The sequence below is a fragment of the Leucopleurus acutus genome (assembly GCF_964270905.1).
Source record: "Leucopleurus acutus genome assembly, chromosome: 9".
NCBI classification, from domain to species: Eukaryota; Metazoa; Chordata; class Mammalia; order Artiodactyla; family Delphinidae; genus Leucopleurus; species Leucopleurus acutus.
The window spans coordinates 12,639,627-12,666,945 of NC_139144.1; the positions used below are offsets into that span (position 1 = coordinate 12,639,627).

General features: G+C 51.6%; 1 protein-coding gene across 1 annotated transcript; it reads left to right on the forward strand.

Annotated features, from left to right (window-relative positions):
- The first annotated feature begins 394 nt into the window (after nucleotides 1-394).
- On the forward strand, nucleotides 395-26,893 carry NPC1L1 (NPC1 like intracellular cholesterol transporter 1). Its single transcript, XM_082846347.1, has 19 exons — nucleotides 395-499; nucleotides 1,490-3,015; nucleotides 5,326-5,426; nucleotides 5,778-5,950; nucleotides 6,186-6,314; nucleotides 6,724-6,906; nucleotides 8,027-8,141; nucleotides 8,269-8,396; nucleotides 8,842-8,979; nucleotides 9,231-9,320; nucleotides 18,106-18,296; nucleotides 18,460-18,584; nucleotides 19,178-19,304; nucleotides 19,469-19,524; nucleotides 20,795-20,945; nucleotides 21,155-21,386; nucleotides 21,545-21,658; nucleotides 21,736-21,898; nucleotides 23,757-26,893. Exons 1-19 carry the CDS (start codon nucleotides 446-448, stop codon nucleotides 23,954-23,956), a joined length of 3,996 nt encoding a protein of 1,331 aa, XP_082702473.1. The 5' UTR covers nucleotides 395-445; the 3' UTR covers nucleotides 23,957-26,893.
- The last annotated feature ends 426 nt before the right edge of the window (nucleotides 26,894-27,319 follow it).

Here is a 27,319-nt window from a genome sequence, read left to right on the forward strand (position 1 = left end):
GTGCGAAGAGAGGTTCAGAGGGCCGGTGCCCGGGCCCAGCCACGTCTTGCACTTGTCTCTGGGCCTGGGACCTCCTGCAGCAGAGGCCGCTTGGGGAGCTCACGGGAAGTCTCTGGCTCACTCAGTCCTCTGGCCTTAGTCACTTTGGGAAGTGGATGAAGGGGACACCCCGGGAGGCTCAACTGAGAGGGTGCAGCCAAAGGTTGGAGGGAGAAGTGAGGTGGATCATTAACCAGCTGGGAGCCCTGGGAGGTGCAGGGCTCAGCCCCATTGGTCCCCAACTCAATCGGGTGACACTGTCCCGGGTGGGGAAGCTGCCTCGTAGGCCGTCCCCAGTTTTAGTATATGTACGGCCGCAGTGAGCTCTGTGTGTTGCCAGGAGCCAGCCCTTGGCTGTCCCCAAGTCCTGGCCTCACTTACCCTCTGACCCCTTCCCAGTGCCAGGATGGTGGAGGTCGGCCTGAAGGGCTGGCTGCTCTGGGCTCTGCTCCTGAAGTCGGTGAGTCCCAGGCCCTATGTCCACCCCGGGCAGGGGGCTGCTTGGCAACAGTGAGAGAGGGCCTGGGGTCTGGGGAGGGGGCAGTTTCTAAACAGATGAGGGATCCCCTCCCCAGAGGAGGGGTGCAGGTCGAGGGCCCTGAGCTGCTCAAGTCTTCAGGTCGTGGGGTTAGATGGACACAAGCGTTGAGCAGGGGGTAGCTGGACTGGGTGTGACTGAGTGCCTCCCATTCCTGGTCCTCTGTGGGTGTCCTGGCCTAAGACGGTTGGTGGAAGGTTAAAGGAGGAGCCAGTCCCGGGGTGCTGACGGCATGGGTTCAGGGGGAGAATCACCTAATGAGGATTTAGCATCTAGGTTTGGGAGGAGGTCTTGCCTCGCAAGTTTCTTGCTCATTTGCACGCCTGGGAAGGTGGGTGAAGGCTTTCAGCCCTCAGCAGGTAAGGGCAGGGGAAGCTCTGCTCAGAATCTCCAAGAGGGGCCCTGGCTGCAGCTTGGGCACGGTGGCAGCCGCCAGCAATGGCAATGGTGCCCCAGGTGCACAGGGCCTGCATCCACACGGCCCCTTGGAGCAGCCCTCCGCCTGTCCAGGGGTCATCGTTTCTCAGCAGGACCACACAGTGGCTTCCAGGGGTCCCCTGGGTGACCCCGTTCTCACTACTGTCCCCTTACCCTCCGGAGTGACCTTGCTAAGGCAGATGTGCCAGGTCACCTCTCTCTCCAGTGACCCTGTCGCTCAGGGTGGAGGCCTGGCTGTTCCCATCCGCTCACCACCCTCAGACCCCACTGGGAGCCCCACGTGCTGCTTCGGCGCCCCACCTCCTCCAGCACTCCCCCAGGATCCCTGGCGTCCTGGACCTGCCTGGCGTCCACCCCTCACCCGCCCTGCTCTGCTTCCTTCTCCATGCCTGTCCTGGCTGCCCGCTGCCCCATCAGCTACCCGGAGGTGCTGGCCGGCGCTGGGGCTCGGGGTGATGCTGCCCTGTTCCACAGGCCCAGAGCGAGCTGTACACGCCCATACACCGGCCCGGATACTGCGCCTTCTACGACGAGTGCGGGAAGAACCCGGAGCTGTCTGGAAGCCTGGCTTCACTGACCAACGTGTCCTGCCTGGACAACACGCCTGCTCGCCACGTCACGGGTGACCACCTGACCCTCCTGCAGAGCATCTGTCCCCGCCTCTACACCGGCCCCAACACCACCTACGCCTGCTGCTCCCCGAAACAGCTGGTGGCCCTGGATGTGAGCCTGAGGGTCACCAAGGCCCTCCTCACCCGCTGCCCTGCCTGCTCTGACAACTTCGTGAGCCTGCATTGTCACAACACCTGCAGCTCCAACCAGAGCCTCTTCATCAACGTGACCCGAGTGGCCGGGCAGGGGGGCAGCCAGCCCCGGGCGGTGGTGGCCTATGAGGCCTACTACCAGCGCAGCTTCGCCGAGCGGACCTACGACTCCTGCAGCCGGGTGCGCATCCCTGCGGCCGCCACGTTGGTGGTGGGCTCCATGTGCGGTGTCTACGGCTCTGCCCTCTGCAATGCCCAGCGCTGGCTCAATTTCCAGGGGGACACGGGGAACGGCCTGGCACCCCTGGACATCACCTTTCACCTGTGGGAGCCTAGTCAGGCCGAGGGCAGCGTGATGCAACCTCTGAACGGTGAGGTCGTGCCCTGCAACCGGTCCCTGGGCTATGGCGCGTCGGCCTGCTCCTGCCAGGACTGCACTGCTTCCTGCCCCGTCATCGCCCGGCCCCCAGCCCTGGACCCCACCTTCTACCTGGGCCGCATGGTAGGGAGCCTGGCCCTCATCCTCATCCTCGGCTCTCTCTTCGTCTCGCTCACCGCCTTCCTCCTGTGGTCCCGCCTGGCCAAGCGGGGCCAACGCAAGACGCGCAGCCCCGAGGCGAGCATCGGCCTCGCCCACCGGCTCAGCCTCTCCACCCACACCGTCCTCAGCCAGTGCTTCCAGTGCTGGGGCACGTGGGTGGCCTCGTGGCCAGTGACCATCCTGGTGGTGTCCACTGTTGTGGTGGTGCCCATGGCAGGGGGCCTGGCTTTTCTAGAACTGACCACAGACCCCGTGGAGCTGTGGTCAGCCCCCAGCAGCCAAGCCCGAAGTGAGAAGGCATTCCACGACAAGCATTTTGGCCCCTTCTTCCGAACCAACCAGGTGATCTTGACGGCACCTGGCCGGCCCCGCTACAGGTATGACTCCCTGCTGCTGGGGCCCAAGAACTTCAGTGGGATCCTGTCCTCTGACCTGCTGCTGGAGGTGCTGGAGCTGCAGGAGAGGCTGCGGCGCCTGCAGGTGTGGTCGCCAGAGGAGCAGCGAAACGTCTCCCTGCAGGACACCTGCTACGCCCCCCTCAACCCGCACAACGCCAGTCTCTCCGACTGCAGCGTCAACAGCCTCCTGCAGTATTTCCAGAACAACCGCACGCGCTTGCTGCTCACGGCCAACCAGACGCTGTCGGGGCAGACCTCCCAGGTGGACTGGAAGGACCACTTTCTCTACTGCGCCAAGTGAGTGCTCGCGGGCGTGGCTGCCGGGGTCGGCGTGGGCCCCCTGGAGCCCAGGCCAGGTACACAGCCCAAACTGAGGGGCCCCGTGTGGCTCTGGGTCTCGGTCGCAGGGGCGGCGACGTGCCATTTCTCTCCGTGCTCCCTCTCGGACCCGCACGCCCTAAGCGGGGTGCGTGCTCACTGCAGCTGGTTTGCACCCGACCATCAGAGCCTCCACGCGGTCTTTCTGCAGCACTCCTGACATAGGGCCCATCCTTGCATGTTCTTGGTCTAAGGGTCGCAGAGCAATCCGAGGGCCCTGCTCATGGGTGTGCTTCGTTATTTTCCTTTCTGCTTTTGTGCTGGGCCTGGATGCACGCCAGCAGGGCCATGGGTAGCCCGTGAGGTGCCCCGGGCCAGGGCAGGGGCCGGGGCTGGTTTTAGGTCCTGCTCGCCTGGGCCGGGTACCCTTGTGCAGGCTGCAGCTACACCCCTTCACGCTGTTTGGGGTTTTGTCCCCGGCTGTGTCCACTTTGCCGTGGTGCAAACAGGAGGCCAGTGAAGGCGCTGGGCCTTGGGACCAAGAGCGAAGGTCTGAGAGCTACCAAGCCTGGAGGGGAGCAGGTAGGTGGGCAGGCAGCCGCTGAGGCTCTCTGGGGTTGGAATGGGCAGAGGTCCTCAAAAGCCTGGTCTCAGGGTCCCTTCACACTCTGACAAAAGACCGAGGACTCCAGAGAGCTTGGGTTTGGATAGAGGTTATATCTACTGACATTTACCACGTGAGAAAGTAAAACGGAGAAATGATGAAATATTTCTTAATTCTTTAAAAAATAATAATAGGCCCATTACATGCTGCCACAAATAACATATCTTTATGAAAAATAATGGTATTTTCTGTACCAAAAATATCTGGAGTGATAAGAGTAGCATTGTTCTGCATCTTTGCAAATCTCGTTAGGGTCTTGCTTAGCAGAAGATGCTGGATGGATCCTGGCATCTGGTTCTGCGTTTGGCCTGTTGGTTGAAGCTCAGCGAGAATGCTTGCCCACACACTCGTGTAGCCAGAGGAGGGAGGAGTGTTGTAATAGCCTTTCCAGAGAATTGTGGATTTGCTCTGATACGTCACCAAAGCTCAGCAAGTGATCTTTGTTTTTCTTTTTTGCGTTGGGTCTTAGTTGCAGCATGTGGGCTTCTCTCTAGTTGAGGCGCGTGGGCTTAGTTGTCCCTTGGCACGTGGGATCTTAGTTCTCTGACCAGGGATCAAGCCCGCGTCCCCTGCATTGGAAGGAGGATTCTTAACCACTGGACCACCAGGGAAGTCCCCAAGTGATCTTTTCTTAAATGTTAGCGGCAATATGGAAACTAGAGCCATGTCCGTGAACTGTCTGTACTCCACAGACTCGAGATCGAAAAAGGGTAAAAATTGCAAACAGCATCTTAGTGTTATTATGGAAATAGTTTTGACCTTGCAGACCCCTGAAAGGGTCTCCAGGGCTCCCGAGGCCCCCATGCCACCCTGAGAACCTCTGGATTGGACAGGGGAGCCAGGGCTCCCACCCTTCAGGTGAGCCAAGTTTGGGCTGCTTCCCAGAGTCTGTGCTTCAGCCCCAGGGCTGGCCCTCAGAACAGGCAGGTCAGGGAGGACGCTCTGACCCCAGGTTTCCAGTCCTCGAGTTGGCTTTACTTTGGTTTTGGATGCTCACAACAATTCTTGGGTGGCCCGATTATCCCCATTTCAGAGACATGGAAACTGAGGCTCAGAGGGGTATGGTGAGCTGCTCAAGGTCACACAGCAACCAGCACTCCCAGCCAGCTGGTGACTGATGGACGCACTTGCTCACAATGAGCGCTTCGTCCACGCACGTGTGATGTGTTCGCAGAAAGGGCTCAGTGGAGGGCATGGAGACCTGCCCAAGGTTGCAGGGCTGGTACGCTGTCCAAGGAAGGAAGGAGTTCCCACCTCTGGGCCTGGAGGCTTCTGGGCTGGTGGGAGGAGGAGGCTAAGGGCAGTGTGAGGCCTGCGTGGCTCTGTTGGTGGCTAGGACCCGGGGGGCTTGTGTGCCAGACTCCGGCCCCCACCCCAGGGGAGCGTGTGTGACACTCACCCACCCGCCGCATCCGGGAGGACATGATGGCGGAGCCGGGAGGGTGAGGCTGGGATGAGAGGAGAGAGAGCTTGAGGCCCCGCTCAGGGAGCTCCAGTTCACTCTGGATTGGGCCCAGAAATGTCCTGACCACAGGGTCAGGCGATGGCGCTGCGGGTCCGGGGTGGGGCACCCGGGCCACGGAGATGGGAGTGGGATCAGGAAAGGTGCGTTCCTCTCCCTGCAGCGCCCCCCTCACCTACAAAGATGGCACGGCCCTGGCCCTGAGCTGCATGGCTGACTACGGGGCGCCCGTCTTCCCTTTCCTCGCCGTGGGGGGCTACAAAGGTAAGCTGGGTGGCCCCCAGGAGGACAGTGAGGGGACTTACGGGGCAGGAGTCAAGGGCAGAAGGATGGGAGTGGCAAAGGGCTTCCTGCTGCCTGGGGGCGGCTGCAGACCCGCCCATCCTCTGTGCTTCCTCTGCCACCCCGTTCATTTTCTCCCAGCCCTGCCCAGGTTCTCTGGTTCTGTGCCTGGGCCCATAGACTTTGCCTTTGGCTGAGAGAGGGAAGTGGGGTGTAGTCATTCGACAATGACTTGGATGAGGAGGGGAGGGGGAGGGGAAACAGCGGTGCGGCTGGGGTCGGGGAGGAAAGCAGAGGTGCGCTTGGAGGGTAGCTGAGCATTTCTCCTTCCAGGGAAGGACTATTCTGAGGCGGAGGCCCTGATCATGACCTTCCCCCTCAACAATTACCCTCCTGGGGACCCCCGCCTGGCCCAGGCTAAGCTCTGGGAGGGGGCCTTCTTAGAGGAGATGCGAGCCTTCCAGCGTCGGACGGCTGGTGTGTTCCAGGTCACATTCATGGCGGAGGTAGGGTCCCCTGGCTTTGGGGAGGACAGTTCAAGTGGCTCTGGGTGGGGTCCTGTGTCCCCATCATGTCCTCGCCCCTCCTGAGTGACCTTTAGCTAGCGTCTGCCTGCCCAGGAGGATGGGGTGATGCGACAGCTGTTCTCGCAGCCTTGCCGGGGCTCACGGTGGCTCACGCACACAGTGCCCGCTGGCCGAGCCCTTGGGTCAGTGGGGCTGGTCGGGTATGCGTCCACAGCGCTCCCTGGAGGATGAGATCAACAGCACAACAGCCGAGGACCTGCCCATCTTTGCTGTCAGCTACCTCGTCATCTTCTTGTACATCTCCCTGGCCCTGGGCAGCTACTCCAGCTGGCGCCGAGTACTGGTGAGAAGCGAGGGGAGCAGCGAGGGTGGGGATGGCCCATCGGGGTGCTTAGAACCTTTCCAACCTGCTTTCCAGAGCACTTCAAAACAGCAGAGTGGACACACCCAGAGTGGCTCCCCCAAAGGGTGGAGCTTCTTGAGGTGTTCTGTTTCAAAAGTTTTCATTCTGCTCCCTGACAATACCCCACCCCCAACTTGTGCAAATGCAAAGCTAATATTTACATTGCCTTACAATGCATGCTTGAGGAAGAAGCGGCGGGCTCACAGGGCCTGCCCTTGGGAGGATGGCTCTGCGGAGCAGCCAAAACACAGAAGCATGGAGCAAGCCTGCCCTCTGCCCTCCTCTAACTCGGGTTGGGGGCACATCGGGCAGCCCCGCAGCCAGGAGGCTGAGCCTGATCCCATTGCAGGTGGACTCCAAGGCCACGCTGGGCCTGGGCGGGGTGGCTGTGGTGCTGGGAGCAGTCATGGCTTCCATGGGCTTCTTATCCTACCTGGGTGTCCCCTCCTCACTGGTGATCCTGCAAGTGGTACCATTCCTGGTGCTCGCCGTGGGGGCCGACAACATCTTCATCTTCGTTCTCGAGTACCAGGTAAGGGGGCAGGAGTTCTGCATACCCCCAGCTGCCCCTACATGCCCAGGTGCAGCCCTGCATGGGTTTGCTGGGCTTCTTACGGCCTCTTCCTAAGCGCTGATGTCCATGTGTACAATTCCTGTAGAAAACAGTGCTTTGCGTTTATTTATCTTTCACATAAATGTATTCATACCATTTGTGTCACCTCAACTTGCTCTCTGTCAGCCCCACATACTGTCTGGTAAGAGTGTCACACAGCACATATGTTATTGAGCCCAAGCTCATACTGCTCGCTGCATGACAAGCCAACAAATCGAGAGACGAGATGTTGAGGCAAGGAATAGTGACTTTATTCGGAAAGCCAGCAGACTGAGAAGGTGGTGGACTAGTGTCCCAAAGAACCATCTTACCCGAGTTAGAATTTAGGCTTCTTTTATACTAAAAGGGGAGGGGGTGTGGCTTGTTGTTACAAACTTTTTGGTGCCAGGAATCCTTTGTTCTTGCAGCTGTCCATGTAGGTCTGGTCACAATGTTCCTATAAACCTCCAACAAGACACATGTTAGACTCTGCTCTGCAACTTTTTTTATCTCTGTGTGAATGGAAAAGTGTTCTACCTTTAAAGGTCAGAGCCTTGAGAATGGGCCATCATGTATATTTCAGGCCATAGGCAACATTCTTGAACGAAAGATTCAGAGCCAGCATGACTAAGCACAGGCAACAGAGCACAAAGGTTAGAGATCCAATATGGAGTCAGGTTTGTTCTTCTCTGTCCCACACACAGCCACCTCTGTCTTTGTGCTACTAGGTAGCATTCCATGGAAGGACAAGTCAGGGTCCATTTAGCCTCTCCTGTTAGTGAACATTCAGGGTTCCACGATGGGTCAGAGCAAGGATGATCCCTAGACGTGCCACGCATTTCTCTGGGCCAGACCCTGAGAAGTGGAAGATGTGGCCGAGCACAGTGTTGGCAGGGTCTGCTCGCACTGGGGAGGGTGGGGCCATTTCCTCAGGCCTGGCTGGGTCTCCAGGCGATGGCCGTGCCCGGGGGAGCGGGTGGCACGCGCCAGCTGCCTGCTGGCCTGTGAGGGACAGAGCCCTTGGCTGGATCTTGACCGTGTCCCTGCCATCCCCACACAGAGACTGCCACGGAGGCCTGGGGAGGGACGGGAGGCCCACATCGGCCGAGCCCTGGGCAGAGTGGCCCCCAGCATGCTGCTCTGCAGCCTCTCCGAGGCCATCTGCTTCTTCCTAGGTGAGCCGGGGCAGCCCCTCCCCACCAGGTACGGGGAGTTCTTGGAGGCTGGCAGCCTCCTTTCCCTTTGTACCGTCTGAGCGGGTGCCGGGCCCTGAGATTCAACCCTGGTCCCCTCCCCCACCAGGAGCTCTGACCCCCATGCCAGCTGTGCGGACCTTTGCCCTGACCTCCGGCTTTGCGTTGCTTCTCGACTTCCTGCTGCAGATGTCAGCCTTCGTGGCCCTGCTCTCCCTTGACAGCAGAAGGCAGGAGGTAGGGGAGGTGGAGAGAGCCAGGGACCCCCATCTTGACTGGGGCTGGGGTGGCTTTACTGTGTAGAAGTAAAGCCTCAGAGTGTGGCGTTGAGCGCGGTAACAGAGCGCTGGACTATTTGGGCCACATAGTCCCCAACGTCCCAAAGCAACCTCGTTTTGGTAATTTGGGGGAATATGATCAAACCTCCTAAAGTACACGAGGTCATGACATAAAATATAAATGAGAGACTGACAGGGAGGGAGTTCCTGTTTCCGTGATGGTGCAAAATTCAAAGGTGTTTTATCAAGGTAGAAAATAGAGATAAAGGCAACGCACAGTGGCATGTCCCCACTGGGTGGTGCTGGCACGGGCCACCTGTGGAAGGTGGCTCTCCCACCCCATGGGAGGGAGGTGGTCCCTGGGGTCTGTTTTGGGGCCACCTTGAGCGCCTGCCTCCTTCCAGGCCTCCCGGCTGGACGTCTGCTGCTGCAAGAGCGCCCAGGAGCTGCCCCCGCCTAGCCAGGACGAGGGGCTACTGCTCCGATGCTTCCGCAAGTTCTACGTCCCGTTCCTGCTGCACCGGTTCACCCGTGTGGTCGTGGTGAGTGGGGACAGAGGGGAAGCTGGGGGGGCCTCGCACCACCCGGGGACAGGGGTCTGCTCAGCCTGGACCCTCGCCTCGCCCGTCATCTTTGGAGGGGTGTCGAGCTTGCCCAGGTCCAGGTGCTGAAGCAAGAGGGAGGCTGAGATTCAAGCCTGCCCAACTCCAGAATGTTCCCCACGAGACCCCGCCCAGACCCAGCCTGGGGAGCTGCTGGGCAGGAGGCCTTCACACAGCGCTTCCCCCCGCAGCTGCTGCTCTTCCTGGCCATGTTTGGAGCAAGTCTCTATTTCATGTGCTACGTCAAAGTGGGGCTGGACCAGGAGCTGGCCCTGCCCAAGGTGAGCGGGCCCTGGGGCCACCCATGGGTGCCCTCCCTCCCCTGCCCTCGGCCCCCAGGGACGTGGGGAGGGTCAGCAGCACACAACTGGTGGGGCGGCATGGAGCAGGGGCGTGGTAGGAGTGTGGGACCGCTCGTCACGTGGAGCTGGGAAGAGAAGCCACGTCATGGATGGAAAACGCAGGAGCTCAGCGCCAGCCCCAGGCCCCGAGAGAGAGACGACCAGGCACCCGAGGGGCTGGCCATGGGAGCCGCTCGAGATGATTGTCAGGGCAGGCTCGCTGAGCACCTGCCTTCTGCTGGGCACGCTACATCCTCAGACCTGGGCTCCGCAGCAGCCCATGTCACTGTACCGTCCTCTGAAAGACAGTGAGGGTCGGGGGCTTCTCCCTAGGTGAGCCGGGGCAGCCCCTCCCCACCAGGTACTAGGAGTTCTTGGAGGCTGGCAGCAGAGTGGAAGGAAAGACCTCTGTGGCTTGAGGGTCCTGGGCAGAGGAGAGATCAAGGGGCATCTGAGCATGAGTGGGATTTGCAGAGGAAGGCAGCAAGGGTGACGGCACGGACCCGTGGGAGGCTGGGGCTCACCCAGGTGCATTTCCTGGGTGTGGGAGTGACTGGGTGTGGGGAGGAGTGGCGGTAGAGCCCGAGAGCGGGAGGCCGGGGCTCGGGGGTGGGGAAGGGTGCTGACTGCCAGGCTGGGGCCAGCAAGCACACATCGGAGAGGCTCGTCTGGACGTGCAACCAGAGGTGGTGTGGGCTGGTGGCTGGGGGAGAGCAAGTCTGTGTGCCTGCGCTCCAGGGGAGGCAGAGCGTCATGAGGGCTCGGACACCCAGGGCCACCCTGGGCAGGGTGATGGGAGTCCAGTTGCTGGCAGGAGCCCTGGGATGAGTAGTCTGGGTAGCCATCTGCAGGTGGTGCTGGCCTTGGAAGCAAGATGAGGTGGGAGGAGAGCTGACAGCCAGGACGGCACCTTCGAGCCACCATAGGGAGGAAGAGGAGGCAGCAAAGCCAGCAAGGGTGCAGAATGACCCTGCCACCCATGGTGGCCCTGGGGGCTGCTCACAGGGCCGAAGAGAAGAGGGTCCCCAGTGCCCCCAGGACGGGCATCAGGGACCTGGTGGGCAGAGCCGATGAGCGAGAAGGAAGGTGGTGATGGGCTGCCAGACCCAGCTGAGGTTTTGTTTATGCCCTTTGTTTATTTTTCTTTGGGGGAGATTTGTTTGTTTTTTATGAGGTTATAAAACTTATTTCTCTCCGTTTTTTTCTTCTGGTAAAATATACGTAACATGAAATTTGCCATTTTAACCATTTTAAAGTGGCGTTAAGTACGTTCACATTGTTATGCAACACTCACCACCATCCATCTCCACGGCCCTTTCAGCCTGCAAAACTGAACCTCTGTCCCTATTAAACACTGACTCCCCATCCCCTCCCCCCAGCCGCTGGCACCCACCATCCTACCCTCTGTCTCTGAAGTTGACTAATCTAGGCACCTCATGTAAGTGGAATCATACGCTATTTGTCCTTTTGTGATGGGCTTCGTTCACTTAGCATAATGTCCTCAAGGTTCAGCTATGTTGTAACACGTGTTAGAATTTCCTTCCTTTTTAAGGCTGGAGAATATTCATATGTGTACGAATGCATATACCTCACAGTTTCCTTAAGCATTTTTCTGTTGATGGATATGGGTTGCTTCCACGTTTTAGCTATTGTGAAATAATGCTGCTATGAACACGGGTTTACAAGTATCCCTTTGAGACCCTGCTGTCAATTATTTTGGGTGTATACCCAGAAATGGAATTGCTAAATCGTATGGCAATTCTAGTTTTTAATTTTCTGAGGAAGCTCCATACCGTTTGCCATAGCAGCAGCTGTACCATTTTACATTCCTACCAACAACGCACAGGGTTCCAATTTCTCCACATCCTCACCGACACTTGTTTTCTGGGTTTTTTTGGTTTGTTTGTTTGTTTCTTTTTTGATAATAGCCATCCTAATGGGTGTGAGGTGGTATCTCATTGTGGCTTTGATTCGCATTTCCCTAACAATTAGTGATGTTAAGCATGTACTTACTGTCCCTTTGTATAGCTCCTTTGGAGAAATGTCTAGTTTTGAATTGGATTGGATTTTGTTGTTGAGTTCTAAGAGTTCTCTAGGTATCCTGGATAATCAATCCCTTATCAGATATGTGATTTGTGAATATTTCCTTCATTTCTGTTGGTTGCTTTTTTACTCTATTGGTAGTGTACTTTGAGGCACCAAAGGTTTTAATTTTCATAAAGTCTAATTTGTCTATTTTTCTGTCCGTTAACTGTGCCTTTAGTGTCATATTCAAGAATAAATCTTTGCCAGGAGTTCCCTAATGGTCTAGTGGTTAGGACTCTGGGCTTTTGCTGCCAGGGCCCGGGTTCAGTCCCTGGCTGGGGCACTGAGATCCCGCAAGCCTTGTGGCATGGCCAAAAACAACAACAACAACAACAACAACCCAATAAATCATTGCCAAATCCAATGTACTGAAGTTTTCCCCCTGTTTTATTCCGAGTTTTGTAGTTTTAACTCATAAATTTAGATCCATTTTGGGTTGATTTATATATATATTTATGTATATTTTTGAAGGTCCAACTTCATTCTTTTGCATGTAGATATCCAGTTTCCCCAGCACCATTTGTTGGTGGGAATGGTCTTGGCTCCCTTGTCAAAAATCATTTGACCATATATGTGAGGGTTTAATTCTAGGCTTTCTGTTCTATTCCATTGGTCTATGTGTCTGTCTTTGTGCCAGTACCACACTGTTTTTTTTGTTTTTTTGCGGTACACGGGCCTCTCACTGTTGTGGCCTCTCCCGTTGTGGAGCACAGGCTCTGGACGCGCAGGCTCAGCGGCCATGGCTCACGGGCCTAGCTGCTCCGCGGCATGTGGGATCTTCCCGGACCGGGGCACGAACCCGTGTCTGCTGCATCGGCAGGCAGACTCTCAACCACTGTGCCACCAGGGAAGCCCCAAAATTTCACTTTTTTTTTGTTTTTGTTTTTTTGCAGTCACACTGTTTTGATTATTGTATCTTTGTGGTAAATTTTGAAATCAGGAAATATGAGTCATTCAACTTTGTTCTTCTTTGCCAAGATTATTTAATATTTGGGGTCCCTTGAGATTCCAGTATGAATTTTAGGATGGAGTTTTGTATTTATGCCAAAAAATCATTGGGATTTTGAGAGGGATTTCATTGAATCTATAGGTTGCTTTGGGTACTATTGACATCTTAACAATATTAAATATTCCAGCTCATGAATATTGGATGTCTTTCAATGTCTGTCTTCTTTAATTTCTTTCAGCAATGTTTTTTAGTTTTCAGTGTATAAGTCTTTCACCTCCTCGGTGAAGTTAATTCCTAAGTATTTTATGGTGCTATAGTAAATGGAATTGTTTTCTTAATTTCCTTTTTCGATTACTCATTGCTCACGTATAGAAATACAACTGAGTTTTGTGTGTTAATTTTGTAACCTACAATTCTGCTGAATTTATTAGTTCTAACGGGTTTTATCTGGTGGATCTTTAAAGTTTTATATATGTATAGAAGATCATGTATTTTATGAACAGAGATAATTTTACTTGCTTTCCAGTTTAGATGCCTTTAATTTCTTTTCCTTGCCTAACTGCTCTGACTACAACTTCCAGTATTATGTTGAATAGAAGTGGTGAAAGCAGGCATCCTTATCTTGTTCTCAATCTTAGAGGAAATTCTTTCAGTTTTTCACCACTGAGTATGATATTAGCTGTGGGATTTTCATATCTATGGCTTTTATCATGTTGAGGAACTCTGCTGTACTCCTGCTTTTCTGAGTTTTTTTTTTCATAAAAGGGTGTGGAATTCTTTTTTTTTTTGTCCACGCTGCACGGCTTGCAGGATATTAGTTCCTCAACCAGGGGTCGAACCCGGGCCACAGCAGTGAAAGGGCTGAGTCCTAACCACTGGACTGCCAGGGAATTCCTAGGATGTGGGATTTTGTCAAAAGTTTTTCTGCATCAGTTGAGATGATCATGTGATTTTCTCTTCATTCTATTAATGTGGTGTATTACATTGACTGATTTTCATGTGTTGAACCACTCTTGAATTCTGAGATAAATCCCATTTGGTCACAGTGTATAACCCTTTTAAAATATTGTTGAACTCAATTTGCTAGTATTTTGTTGAGGATTTTTTTTCATCAATATTCATAAGGGATATTTGTCTGTAGTCTTTCTTTTCATGTAGTGTCTTTGTCTGGCTTTGGTATTAGGGCAATGCTGGCCTTATAGAATGAGCTAAAGGTGTTTCCTCCTCTTCAATTATTTGGAAGAGTTTGAGGAGTATTGGTGTTAATTCTTCTTAAAATGTTTGGTAGAATTCACCAGTGAAGTCATCAGGTACAGGGCTTTTCTATGTTGAGTTGATTTTTGAAAATGGATTCAAACTCCTTACTAGTTATGGGTCTATTCAGATTTTCTATTTCTTCTTTTCACAGTGTTGGTAGGCTCTGTGTTTCTCGGAATTTGTCCATTTCATCTAGGTTATCCAATTTGTTTGCATACAATTGGTCATAGTACTTACTTACAATTCCTTTTATTTCTGTAGAATCAGTAGTTGTGTCCCCACTTTCAATTCAGATTTAGTAATTTGAGTCTTTTCTTTTTTTCTTAGTCGACGTAAGTAAATCTTTGTTGCTTTTGTTAAACTTTTTGAAGAACCAATTCTTGGTTTCATTGATTGTCTATATTGTTTTCCTGTTCTCTATTTTATTTATCTCTGCTCCAATCTTTATTATTTCTTTTGTCTTGGCAGCTTTGTGTTTAGTCATTTTTTTTTCTGTTTCTATAAGTTGTATAGTTAGGATGATGACTTGAGATCTTTCTTCTTTTTTACTGTGAACATTTATAGCTATAAATTTCCTCCTTAGCACTACTTTCACTGCATCCCATAAGTGTTGGCATGTTATGTTTTCATTTTCATTCATCTGTAAATTTCTAATTTCCTTTCTGATTTGTTCTTTGACCCACTGGTTGTTTAAGAGTGTGATGTATAATTTCTACAAGTTTGTGAATTTTTCAGTTTTCCTTCTGTTATTGATTTCTAACTTCATGTAGTCGTGGTCTGAGAATATACATAATATGATAACTATCTTTTTAAATGTTGAGATCTAATATGTGGCCAAACACATGGTTTATCCTGGAGAATGTTCCATGTGTATTTGAGAGGAATATGTATTTTGTTGTTGTTGGGGAGAGTTTCTGCATATGTCTGTTAGATTTAGTTGGTTTATTGTGTTGTTCGAGCCCTCTATTTCCTTAATTGTCTTCTGTCTGTGTGTCCTACCATTATTGACACTGGAGTATTGAACTCTCCTACTATTATTGTAGAACTTTCTGTTTCTCCCTTCATTTCTATCAAGTTTTGCTTCATAGATTTTGATGGTCATTCATTAGGTGTATAACTGTTTATACACACTTACTCTTGCTTTGTTGAATCTTTTATTAATACATAATGTTCTTCTTTGTCTTTCGTAACCTTTTTATTTAAAGTCTATTTTACCTGGTAGTAGGATAGCCACCTCTCCTTTGGCTACTATTTGCATGGAATATCTTTTTTCTATACTTTCACTTTCAACCTGTGGGCAACTTTGGATATCAAGTGAGTCTCTTATAGACATCATGTAGTCGGATCATGTTTTCCTTATCCATTCTGTTAACCTCTGACTTCTTTCTGGAGAGAGTCGTCTATTTACATGTAAAGTAAGTACTGATAAGGAAAGACTTACTTATGTCATTGAGCTATTTGTTTTCTATATACCTTATAGCTTTTTTGTCTCTCATTTCCTGCATTACTATCTTCTTTTTGTTTAGTTGATAGTGAAATGCTTAAATTCCTTTCCCATTTCCTTTTGTGTATATTCCATGGCTATTTTCTTTGTGGTTACCAGGGAGATTACATTAAATATCCTAAAATTTGTTGAATGTATCCTAGTTTAACATGAATTACATAGAAAAAATCTGTTCCTATACAGTTCCTTTCCATTTCTTTTTAGTCATTGCTATCACAAAATTACATCTTTATGTACTGTGTATCCAAAAATGCAGACTAATCATTTTTTATATATTAGTCTCTTAAGTTATGTAGAAATAAAAAAATGGAGTTACAAACCAAAGTTACAATAAAACTAGCTTTTATAATTTTCGATGTATTTACCTTTACCAGTGATCTTCATTTCTTTATATGGCTTTGAGTTATACACTAGCATCCTTTCATTTCAACTTGAAAGACTCCTTTTAGTGCTTCTTGCAGGACAGGTCTTGTGGCAACAAACTCCTTCTGCACTTGTTTATCTGGTAATGTCTTAATCTTCCCCTCATTTCTGAAGTACGGTTTTGCCAGAAGTAGGATTCTTGGTTGACAGTTTTTTCCCCTTAAGTACTTTGAGTATACAAACCCACCACCTTCTGGCCTTCAAGTTTTCTAATAAGAACTGTGCTTATAATCTTATTTGGGATCCTTTGTATATGATAAGCTTCTTCTCTTTTGTTGCTTTCAAAATTCACTTTTTGTCTTTATCTTTCAACAGCTGAATTGTAATGTGCCTTGGTGTGGGTCTCTTTGAGTTTATCCTACTTGGAGTTTGTTAAGCTTCTTGGATGTTTATATTCATATCTTTCATCAGATTTATGAAATTTTGGCTGTTATTTCTTCAAATAATCTTTCTTCCTCTTTCTTTCTCTCTCTTCTCTTTCTGGGATTCCCATGATGCGTATGTTGGTCTGCTTGATGATGTCCCACAGGTTCATTTTTCTTTATTCTTTTTTCTTTCTCTTCTTCACTTGGTAATTTCAATTGTCCTATCTTCATGTTTGGTAATTCTTCTTCTGACTGCTCAAATATGCTTTTGAATCCCTATAGTGAATTGTTTATTTAATTATTGTACTTTTCAGCCCCAGAATTTCTTTTTGGTTCTCTTTTATGTTTTCTCTTTATTGATCATTCCATTTTGTTCATACATCGTTTTCTTGACTTTGTCCACATGTTATTTTAGCTCTTTGAGCATCTCTGAGATCATTGTTTTAAAGTCTCTGTCTAATAAATCCATTGTCTGGTCTTTCTTAGGGATGGTGTCTGTTGATTAATTTTTGTTCCTAGGTATGGGCCATATCTTTCTGAGTCTTTGTATGTTTTATGATTTTCGTTGTTATTGTTGTTGAAAAATGGACATTTGAGAGTCCACAGTAACTCTAGAGATCAGATTCTCTTCCTTCCCCAGGGTTTGCTTATTTATTTATTTATTTTTATAAATTTATTTATTTGTTTTTATTTTTGGCTGTGTTGGGTCTTTGTTGCTGTGCGTGGCCTTTCTCTAGTTGCAGTGAGCGGGGGCTACTCTTCATTGCGGTGCGCGGGCTTCTTATTGTCATGGCTTCTCTTGTTGCAGAACACGGGCTCTTAGGTGCATGGGCTTCAGTAGTTGTGGCACGCGGGCTCTAGAGTGCAGGCTCAGTAGTTGTGGCACATGGGCTTAGTTGCTCTGTGGCATGTGGGATCCTCCTGGGCCAGGGTCAAACCCATATCCCCTGCATTGGCAGGCGGATTCTCCACCACTGCGCCATCAGGGAAGCCCTATTTATTTATTTTTAAAAACTTAATTGTTACTGATGTTTCTGTCATGGAGGTCAGCCTGAGATGTAAAGTTAAAGTCTTTCCAGATCTTTTCTGAGCCTTCACCTTTCCCTGGGCATGAGCAGTGACTGTTTAAATTCCCCTGTATTTGTGGTTGATTTTGAGTGTCATGTTTCTTAAAGGTCCGGCTCTCAAAAGGAGAAAAAGGGAGATATGATGGGGAAAAACAATAAATCAAGCACTTGCTCTCTAAATATCTTGGAAGTAACTTCAGCTTGAGGTGAAGGTTTTAATGGTGCCTGACTCTGTGTCTGCTCTACGGATATCAGAAGCAGCAATGAGTGATCAGAACACATATCCTTGATAGTTAAGAGATGGGCCTTATAGCCTACCCTGGATCCTGCAAGCTGTGTGCAAACTGTTCCTGGAATGTGTGCATGGCTGCCTGCTTCAGGCTGGGAGGATAAAGGATGAGTAGCCAGTACCATGCTAAGAACCATCCAAGCCTTTCTCTGGAAGCTTCAAGCCCTCAATCGACCCCAGAATTCCAGAATAGTTACATCAGACAGATTCTGCCAGTGCAGTTGGAGTCTAGGTGGAGAGGTGGAATCCTGGTTCTTCCTATTCCAACATCACCCCTGATGTCACTTTGAGGTTTTACGTTATAGGAGAAGGGAGCAGGCCATGCAGATGCCTGGCACATGGCCTTGAGGGTGTGCACATGGGTGTTTACATGTGCGTGTCTGTGCAGTCTGTGGTCACTTGTTAGACTGTGGCTGTACCAAACTGGGGATGATAAGAAGGGGTAAAATTATGTGTATATGTTTGTGTGTGTGTCAGAGTGTGTTCATGCAGGCTGGCATGTGATGCTCTGTGCATGTACCTCCATGAGTGTGTTCTGTGATTATACCTGGATGTGTAATTATACCTGTAATTATACCTGGATGTGTGTGCCTTGGAGTGTGTACCTCCATGGGCACACCTCTGACCATGTACATCTGTAATGGAACCGTATGTGTGACTCTGTGAGCACGTATCTCTGTACCCCTGTGAGCATGCACCTCTGTGTGTGTACCTCTTGAGCATTTGCTGGAGTGAGGCTCTTGGGGTGTGTCTGGCCCTGGCCTCACTGACTGTCCTCTGTTCCAGGACTCGTACCTGCTTGACTATTTCCTCTTTCTGAACCGCTACTTTGAGGTGGGGGTCCCAGTCTACTTTGTAACCACTGGGGGCTACAACTTCTCCAGTGAGGCAGGTTTGAACGCCATCTGCTCCAGCGCAGGCTGCAACAACTTCTCCTTAACCCAGAAGATCCAGTACGCCGCCGAGTTCCCTGATGAGTGAGTGCCCCAGCCCACCCCTGTCTGTCCCCCTACCCTGCTCTGCTGCCCACCTGCTGCCATGTGCCTGGGGAGGCCCAGAGTGAAGGTTGGACCGTAGGAAGGACCCGCCGCAGCCTGCCTGTGTGGTCCTGTCCCTTGAGCTCCTCTCCCCGACCCTCAGGTCTTACCTGGCCATCCCTGCCTCCTCCTGGGTGGACGACTTCATTGACTGGCTGTCCTCACCTTCCTGCTGCCGCCTTTATGTCTTTGGCCCCAATAAAGATGAGTTCTGCCCCTCGACTGTCAGTGAGTATGGGGCCTCTGGGGGCTCAGGGCCCACTACATCTTGGGGAAACTGGGGCTAGAAAAAGGAGAGGACTGGTGGAGGATCTCTTAGCCCCTCCCGCTCTTCGGCAGGGTCAGTCGGGGCGGGGGGGTCCCGTCTTGGTGCACAGGTGTGGGGGACTGCACCCGTATGTGTGGACGCCCAGCTGGCCCACCAGGCAATCACCCCCTCATGCCCCTGCTGAGTTGTGCCCACACCCGCTGGGCAGGCTGCTGCTCACATGCCGAGGGAGTCGAGTGAGAGCTGGGGTCGGCACGTGGCCCTACCCCGGAGCAGCTGCGCTTGTAGGCGGGGCGGGGAGGCCCCGTGGTGGCTGCTTCTCTGTCCCAAACTTCTCTTCCTCACTTGCTCATAGGTACCAGCTGTTTCCATAACTGAGAGGGGAACTCCTCCCATAGTTAGAGACAAACGCAAATCTCTCCAGAAGTACCCATGCCTGTTGCGGCAGTGGCAGTGCGTGGGGATCATGATGGGAAAGGACCACAAGGTGGGCAGTGGGGGCGATGACTGGCCTTGTGGGTGCCGCCACCTGGAGCCTCTGCTCTCTCTGCAGACTCCCTGGCCTGCTTGAAGAACTGCATGAGACACACAGCAGGGTCTGTCCGGCCATCAGTGGAGCAGTTCCACAAGTATCTTCCCTGGTTCCTGAAAGATGAGCCGAACATCAAATGTCCCAAAGGGTAGGCTGGGGTGGCGGGTCCACCAGGGAGGACAGCTGTGTGGGCGCCCAAGGCAGGGGCACAGAGGGGCAGGAGGCAGTGTGGGTTCTCTGGGAGTGGCCATAGGCCAGGCACACGGAGGGGGCCCGATCCTTGGCTAACCTGCTCTGGTCCTCTCCCTGCAGCGGCCTGGCAGCGTACAGCACCTCCGTGAATTTGGGCCCAGATGGGCAGGTCTTAGGTAAGCACGGCCTCGACTGGAGGGGAAGACCAGAGTCAGCTGCTCCAGGGGCCCCACGAGTCCCAGGGAACAGCTCCATCTCGAACCTTCTCTCCTTCCTCCTTTATGGGGGACTTCTAACTGCCCTGGCCCTATCTTCAGAGGTCACGTTGCCCAGCTCCACATCCTCAGACTTTACCCCATTTCTGCCCTGCTTCCTTCTCCCCACCCCCAAATCCAAGGTCAGTGTGACGTTCATGGACTTTTCAGTGGCTGATGCCACACCCGGGAGCCACCCACATCCTCTTCTCTCAGGCACAAGTCACACCCAGATGTGGGCAGTGGGCAGCTGGTTAAATGAATGACTACTGACTTAACAGAGCTGTGCATCAGGGCACCCACTGGGTAAGTCAATAGTCATTCATTTAACCAGCTGCCCACTGCCCACATCCTTTTCTCTCAGGCACAAGTCACACCCAGATGTGGGCAGTGGGCAGCTGGTTAAATGAATGACTATTGACTTACCCAGTGGGTGCCCTGATGCACAGCTCTGTTAAGTCAGCTGTTTCCATTTTTCTGTCTCCCTTTCTGGTCCTTTCCTATAGGAATATGTACATTGGAAAAGTAATTAAATGAATTTTAAAAATCCAATGCATGTTTTGAAACCATACAGAGCAGCGTTTGGGTTCATCTGGGAGATCCCTTCTTTTTTTTTTCTTTTCTTAATTTAATTTTATTTTTGGCTGCGTTGGGTCTTCGTTGCTGCGCACGGGCTTTCTCTAGTTGTGGTGAGAGGGGGGTACTCTTCCTTGCGGTGCTTGGGCTTCTCGTTGCAGTGGCTTCTTTTGTTGTGGAGCACAGGCTCTAGGCACGAGGGCTTCAGTAGCTGTGGTGCATGGACTCAGTAGTTGTGGCTCATAGGCTCTAGAGTGCAGGCTCAGTAGTTGTGGCACACGGGCTTAGCTGCTCTGCGGCATGTGGGATCTTCCTGGACCAGGGCTGTAACCCGTGTCCTCTGCACTGGCAGACGGATTCTTAACCACTGCGCCACCAGGAAGTCCTGGGAGATCTCTGCAAGCTCTATCCTTCAGAGGCAGGGCTGGGACTTGAGTCTTGCACGGCAGTAGGACCAGCTGCAGAGTTTGCAGGACTGGGGCCAAACCAACATGCTGGGCCCTTTGCTCAAAATGTATTAAGAATTCCCAAATGGTGGCGGCAGAGCCCTGAACCCAGCCGGGCGCTATCCCTTGGGGGTTCTGAGGGCGCCTGGCACAGGCTCTGACCTTTGCAGCCTCGCGGTTCATGGCCTACCACAAGCCGCTGAAGAACTCTCAGGATTACACGGAGGCTCTGCGGGCAGCTCGGGCGCTGGCAGCCAACATCACCGCCGACCTGCGGAAGGTGCCGGGCACCGACCCAGACTTCGAGGTCTTCCCTTACACGTGAGTCCCTGGGCACTGGGATGCAGGGAGGTGGGCCCGGGTGAGGGTGCTGGGCTGGTGAGGGCGGCTGCTGGGTGGGGATGGGCTGCAGCAGGGAGGCTCGGGCTGCACCTGGGCCCGGGCCCCCCGACACCCTCCCCTAGCTGCATGCTCATCCTGAAGTGGGCGTGGGAAGCCATGGAGCGGTGACTGTGCCCTGCGACCCGCAGGATCACCAACGTGTTCTATGAGCAGTACCTGACCGTGGTCCCTGAGGGGCTCTTCATGCTCACCGTCTGCCTGCTGCCCACCTTCGCTGTCTGCTGCTTCCTGCTGGGCATGGACATCTGCTCCGGCCTCCTCAACCTGTTCTCCATCATCATTATCCTGGTGGACACTGTGGGCTTCATGACCCTGTGGGATATCAGCTACAATGCTGTGTCCCTCATCAACCTGGTCACGGTAACCTGCTGGCCGAAGGGGCGGGGCTCCAGGGCAGGAGGGGTGCTGGCCTCATAGGACGACCCCAGCTCTTTCTAGAGTCTAGGTGCTGCCCGCTGGTCTGGGTGGAGACCCCCGACCCCGCCCTTTTGTGGCTGAAGCCCCCTCTCTCCCCACAGGCGGTGGGCATCTCTGTGGAGTTCGTGTCCCACATCACCCGCTCCTTTGCCATCAGCACCAAGCCCACGCGGCTTGAGAGGGCCAAGGAGGCCACCATCTCCATGGGCAGTGCGGTGAGTGGATGGGCTGCCTCACGTAGCCCTCGGCCGGCTGCCCCGTGCCCAGCCTGACGCCCACCTGTGACCCCCAGGTGTTCGCAGGAGTGGCCATGACCAACCTGCCCGGCATCCTCGTCCTGGGCCTGGCCAAGGCGCAGCTCATCCAGATCTTCTTCTTCCGCCTCAACCTCCTCATCACTGTGCTGGGCCTGCTGCATGGCCTGGTCTTCCTGCCGGTCGTCCTCAGCTACCTGGGTGAGCGCCTGGGCTCCTCTGACACTGCCAGGCCCCTCCCTCATGACTCCAGGCCACAGGCAAAATGCCACGAACACACACAGCCCTGCTTACTCGGGACAGTCACTGCCCAGATTGCGAGCACACAGTTCCTCCTGGCTTGGAAAAACTGGGGTCTTTCACTTAACATGTGAAAACATCTTTTTTTTTTTTTGTCAGATGTGTGTTTCAAACACTTTCAGTGGCTGTATGGTCTGTGCTGTGTGCTGTTGAACTTTTGATCGTGACTTTCAGCAGGAAATATATTTTCACACTGAGAGGTGATGTGTACAGGCACGGACACGGACAGGCAGAGTAGAACAAGCATTTCACAAAATGACACTGCCGGAGAAGCCTTGGATATTTTCTGTTCTAGTCTATCATTGATTTTTTAAAAAATGCTGGCGTTATCTGCGAAATTGATTTCATGACTCATTCATGGGTGACTCCTTGCAGTCGAAAAACATATCCTCTCCTATGGATCAGCCGCAATCCATTTAACCAGCTCCCAGCTGCTGGACATTAGACTGTTTCTGACTGTCCATGTTATTGCCAGTGCCGCGATGACCATCCTTGTGGCTGAATCTTTGACCTCATCCTCCAATATTTCCTGGAGAAAGTCCAGTCTGTGAATGTTGATTATTCATGCCAATGGTTAACGCCCTCCAGCAAGTTTTATCATTTAAACTCCTATCAGCAACACGTGCATTTCTGTTTCCTCATTGTTGAGCACAGTCATTTACACACCCCGTCCCCCAAAAGAGATTTTTTTTTTTGGTCGCACTGGGCGGCTTGCGGGACCTTCGTTCCCGAACAGGGATTGAACCCATGCTCTCGGCAGTGAAAGCACGGAGTCCTGACCGCTGGACCACCAGGGAATTCCACCGCCCCACACCCACAGAGATTTAAACTGGGCCCGCAGGACAAAGCGTCCCCCCTGTTACGGTGGGCAAGCTGAGAGCAGTTCAATGCTGCACCATTCCCTGACACCCGGAATAATAACAATGGTAATTTTAGAGAAAACATTTACAGAAGGGTGTGTTTGTGCTCTAATATATGTGCACTAATCGTCTTATCACCTCTGGAGGTAGGTGATGTTTTCATCCCCATTTCACCGATGAGGAAACTGAGACTCCCACCCCAGTCACAGAGCTGGTCACACGCAGTGTATCTGGAGGCCACACAGCTCCAGCACCCCTACCCAAGGCACCAGCATCTTGTAGAAACTTCCTGACCCCCTTTGGAAGAGGAGAGTGTATTGGGGATGGTGGGTGGCGAGGAGGACAGCCCCAGGGGTCACCCAGTTGGGGAGCTACAGGTCCCACAGGTCGTGGCCACCCCTTGGAGATTCCGAGTGGCCGGGAGTGAGGAAGGAGCTCGCAGGTCCTGCCCCCTCAGAGTGGCCTGGGATCTTGACAGAGAGGCGAGTGGCAGGCGCAGAGACCCCCGGGCCCCTCCCTGATCTGAGTTTGACAACAGAGTGAGGAACGGCTTCTCTCGGCAAGGAGCGCTTGCACAGGGTGTCCATGAAGAGAGGAGGGGGTGGCAGTCACAGGCCATGGGCGTCTGGGGGCTTCCCCTGCAAGATCCCCGGATGGCAGGGGTCTGCACTGGAAGGCAGGTGGGCCAGGGGCTGGGCGCAGATGGCGGCTGAAACGGCTACTGGCATTTAGGTGTAGGGTGGAGCGAGGGCTGGGGCGAGGGGCAGTGGTGGAGGTGGAGGGCTTCGGGCTTAGCTCTCGCTCTCGGGAACTTCCTTTTTAGGGCACAGCAAACGCCTGCGCCCCGCATCCAGCACACGCTTCCCTGACCGTGGTCCTCTGTACCTATCCCTCTGCAGGGCCTGATGTCAACCCAGCTCTGGTGCAGCTGCAGAAGCAGGAGGAGGAGGTGACTGCAGCCAAGGCGGCCTCCTGGTCAAAGCGCCCTGCCCCGACGAGCACGGCCAACAGTGTCCATGTCAACTACGGCTTTGAATGTCCTGACAAGAGCGAGGGTGGCCTGGGTAGCTCTCAGCCTCACAATAGGCAGAAGCTCTGATGGAGCCGGAGCCCCTGTCCAAGCTCACCGGCCCTGACCTGAGGGGCCATGAGGGCTCCTCTGTGGGGGTCCCTTGACCCATCCCTGCCCTCAGGGCCTGGGAGAGGCTGTCCCCACAGGAGTGCCCGCGACAGGTCACCCTCTGGCCATGAGGTCTCACCCACAGGGACACACGATTGTGATGGAGGTGGCGCGCGATGGCGTGGGTGTGATCTGGTCCTGACCCACCTCTTGAATTTGACGTGTGTCCTCCTCATGCAAGTTTTAAAACTTTAGTTCTGTGTATGTAAACATAGAATATTATTGCACATTTAAAAGTTTTCCTTAATCGATATTATACTTGACCTATCCTTTTCCAATGAGGTTGTTTCTTTTTGCACGCAACATACATGTTTTTGATTTATTCATGTTGATACGTGGAGATCTAGTCCAATCATTTGAACTGCGACACAGCATTCCATTGTGTGAACGAACACGGTGTTTTTATCCATTGCCCAGCTAGTGAGCAATCACATTGTCCCCAATTATTTTTCTGCTATAAGTCCACAGTCACTTTTGTGGAATTCAGAGCTCCCAAAGCTCTGAAAACCTACTGTGTGTGTCTCTTTTTCTCCTGTAAGTTTGGGACAAACTCATTTGGTGGCAAAAACCGATCAGACAAGATGTATCCATTTATACTTTATAAATAGGATACTTACACTGTTCAACCAACTTGTTGTGAATAGTCATATATTTCAGTGCATTAATGAGTTTGATTTCGTGTTGCTGCCCCAGATCCTCCTGGGGTCTAATATCTAATGTACTGTAAGCATCAAATTACCTTTATAAAAAATGTTCTAAATCCTGAAATTCAGCTCACCTGTGGGATTTCAGGTATGGAACCATGGACCTTTGTGATGAGTACGTGCTTACACGTCTCCTGTCTATGTGTGGGGAGCTACCATCGCTGTAGCACTGAACGGCATACAGTCAAATGCCTCCCAGAGAGGTTGCCCTGTTCACACCAGCAGTGGATGAGGGTGCCTCTCTCCCTGCACCAATACCAACAAAACGCTCCACTTACTTTTGAGAGGCAGGAGGGTACGATTATGGGTGATTATCCCTTTTATAAAAACACCTTTTTAAAAGAAGACTTTTAAATTTTAGAATAGTTTTACAGAAAAATTACAAAGATAGTACAGAGAGTTTCTGTATGCCCCCCACCCAGTTTACCCTGCTAACATATTACATCAGTATAATACACTTGCCAGTGTACAATTAATGAACCAGTACTGATAATTACTACTAACTAAAGCCCATACTTTGTTTAGATTTCTGTAGCTTTTATCTAGTGTCCATTTTCTGTCCCAGGATCCCATCCAGGACACCACATAATACTCAGATGTTATGTCTACTTAGGCTCCACTGGGCTGTGACAGTTTGTCAGACTCTCCTTTTCTTTGTTTTTGATGACCCGGACAGTTGAAGACTGGTCAGGCATTTTATAGAATGTCCTTCAAATGGGGTTTGTCTGGTGTTTCTCCTGATTAAACTAGGGTGATGGGCTTTTGGGAGGGAGACCACAGAGGCAGAGCACCGTTCTCAGCATATCGTGCCAAGGGTGCCTGCAGTCGCCACCACTCATCGCTGTGATGCTGACTCTGACCACCTGGCTGAGGTTGCAACGGCCAGGCGTCTTCCCTGTACAGTTATCTTGCACCTGTTTCCACGCTGTGCTCTTTGGACGGAAGTCGCTATGCACAGCCCACACTTAAGGAGGGGGGAGTTATGTTCCACTTCCTGGCAGGTGGGGTGTTTACATAACTTATTCGGAACTCTTCTGAACAGGAAAATTGTCTATTCCTCTCCATTTATTTATTTATTCGGTATGATATCTCTATCCGTATGGACTCACGGATACTCATTTTGTACTTTGGGTTCTAATATACTACTTTATTTGAGGCTCAAATTGTTCCACGTTTGGCCATTGGGAGCTCTTTCAATTGGCTCCTGGGCCCCTTTGGCATACTCCCATCACTGTGGAATTTTTTCCCCTTTTTGAGCACTTCCTTACTTTCTGGCATTATAAGATGATCCAGGCTCAACGTGTATATTTCTGCCCCAGTCCTAGAGTCAGTCGTTTCTCCCAGGAGTTCTAGCCCTTCTATTGGAGATGGGATTAGAAACCAGGATCTGGGTGTTCAGTGTGTGCGTTGCTGCTGGGGCATTGTTGCTTCTGGGTCCTCTCAGCTGAGAGAGCAAGGAAACGTGTGTACACTGACCCATGTATGTACACATTTCTATAAATATTGCTGTATGTAGCCATCTGTATCTATATTAAGCTAAACAGGAGTTTATGCTGATGCCTCCACCTCTAACCCATAACCACGCGAATCATTCTAGACTGCTCTCTTGCTTATCTGTAGCCTCCCATGCCAATAGTGAGAAGCCCGGCTGTACCACCCTCACCGTTTACATAATTGTTCATTTCCTCTGTACATATGTAGTAGTCTCAGACATGATAACTCATATCCCTGTGGAAAACAACCTTAGAATGAAGTGTCTACTATGTACAGTTCCTTTAGCCTTTAGTCTTCCAGACACCATTCATTTCCAAAGTTACTTAGGTCAGCATCTTCTTCTACCACCCCTTTCAGAGAAGCTGTTTCGTACATTTTTAATACAGTTAGATTCTTGCGTCACATTCTTCCTTCCATTCTGGTGTTACAAAATCATGTGTGTAAAAAAGATTGTTGGGGGCGGGTAATCAAGAGAACACTATCCCTGGTTGACCCTCCAGCTGGACCCAGGCAATAGGAGACCCCTCACCCCTTCTGCTGTCCTTGTAATGTACGCTCTGCCTACCATTCCCACAGTGGGAGCTGTTTTCAGGGAAACGGCCTTGAGAGAGTAAGGTGTTGATGAGACCATCCAGTCAGTGTAGGTGACTGAACCCAGTTAAGGCTTGTGTATAAACTTTTAAGATTCTGGCAGAGTGGCTGCCCAGGCAAGCCTTGTAAGTTACTTCCCTTGCTTATTAAACCTGCCGCCTACCAATCTGAAGTGGTTTGCCTCTTTCTTCGGTCTCTCCTTGCCCTGGGTGTACGGGGGCTAGATTGTGAACGAACAAAGTTCCATTCAAAGTATAGGATAGACCAATAGGTATTAATGTGACAAAGTAGGAAACATTTATTGATTGGGTTTTCAGCTTCCATATTGCAACTAACCACTGAGAAACTACAATCTGTAGAATTTTGGTGTAGTTTCCAAGAATAATACTCACATTTATTTAAAAAGACAAACTACTATTTGTATGAGACTGGGTTTCTTTTTTTTTTCTTTTTTTTGCGGTACGCGGGCCTCTCACTGTCGTGGCCTCTCCCG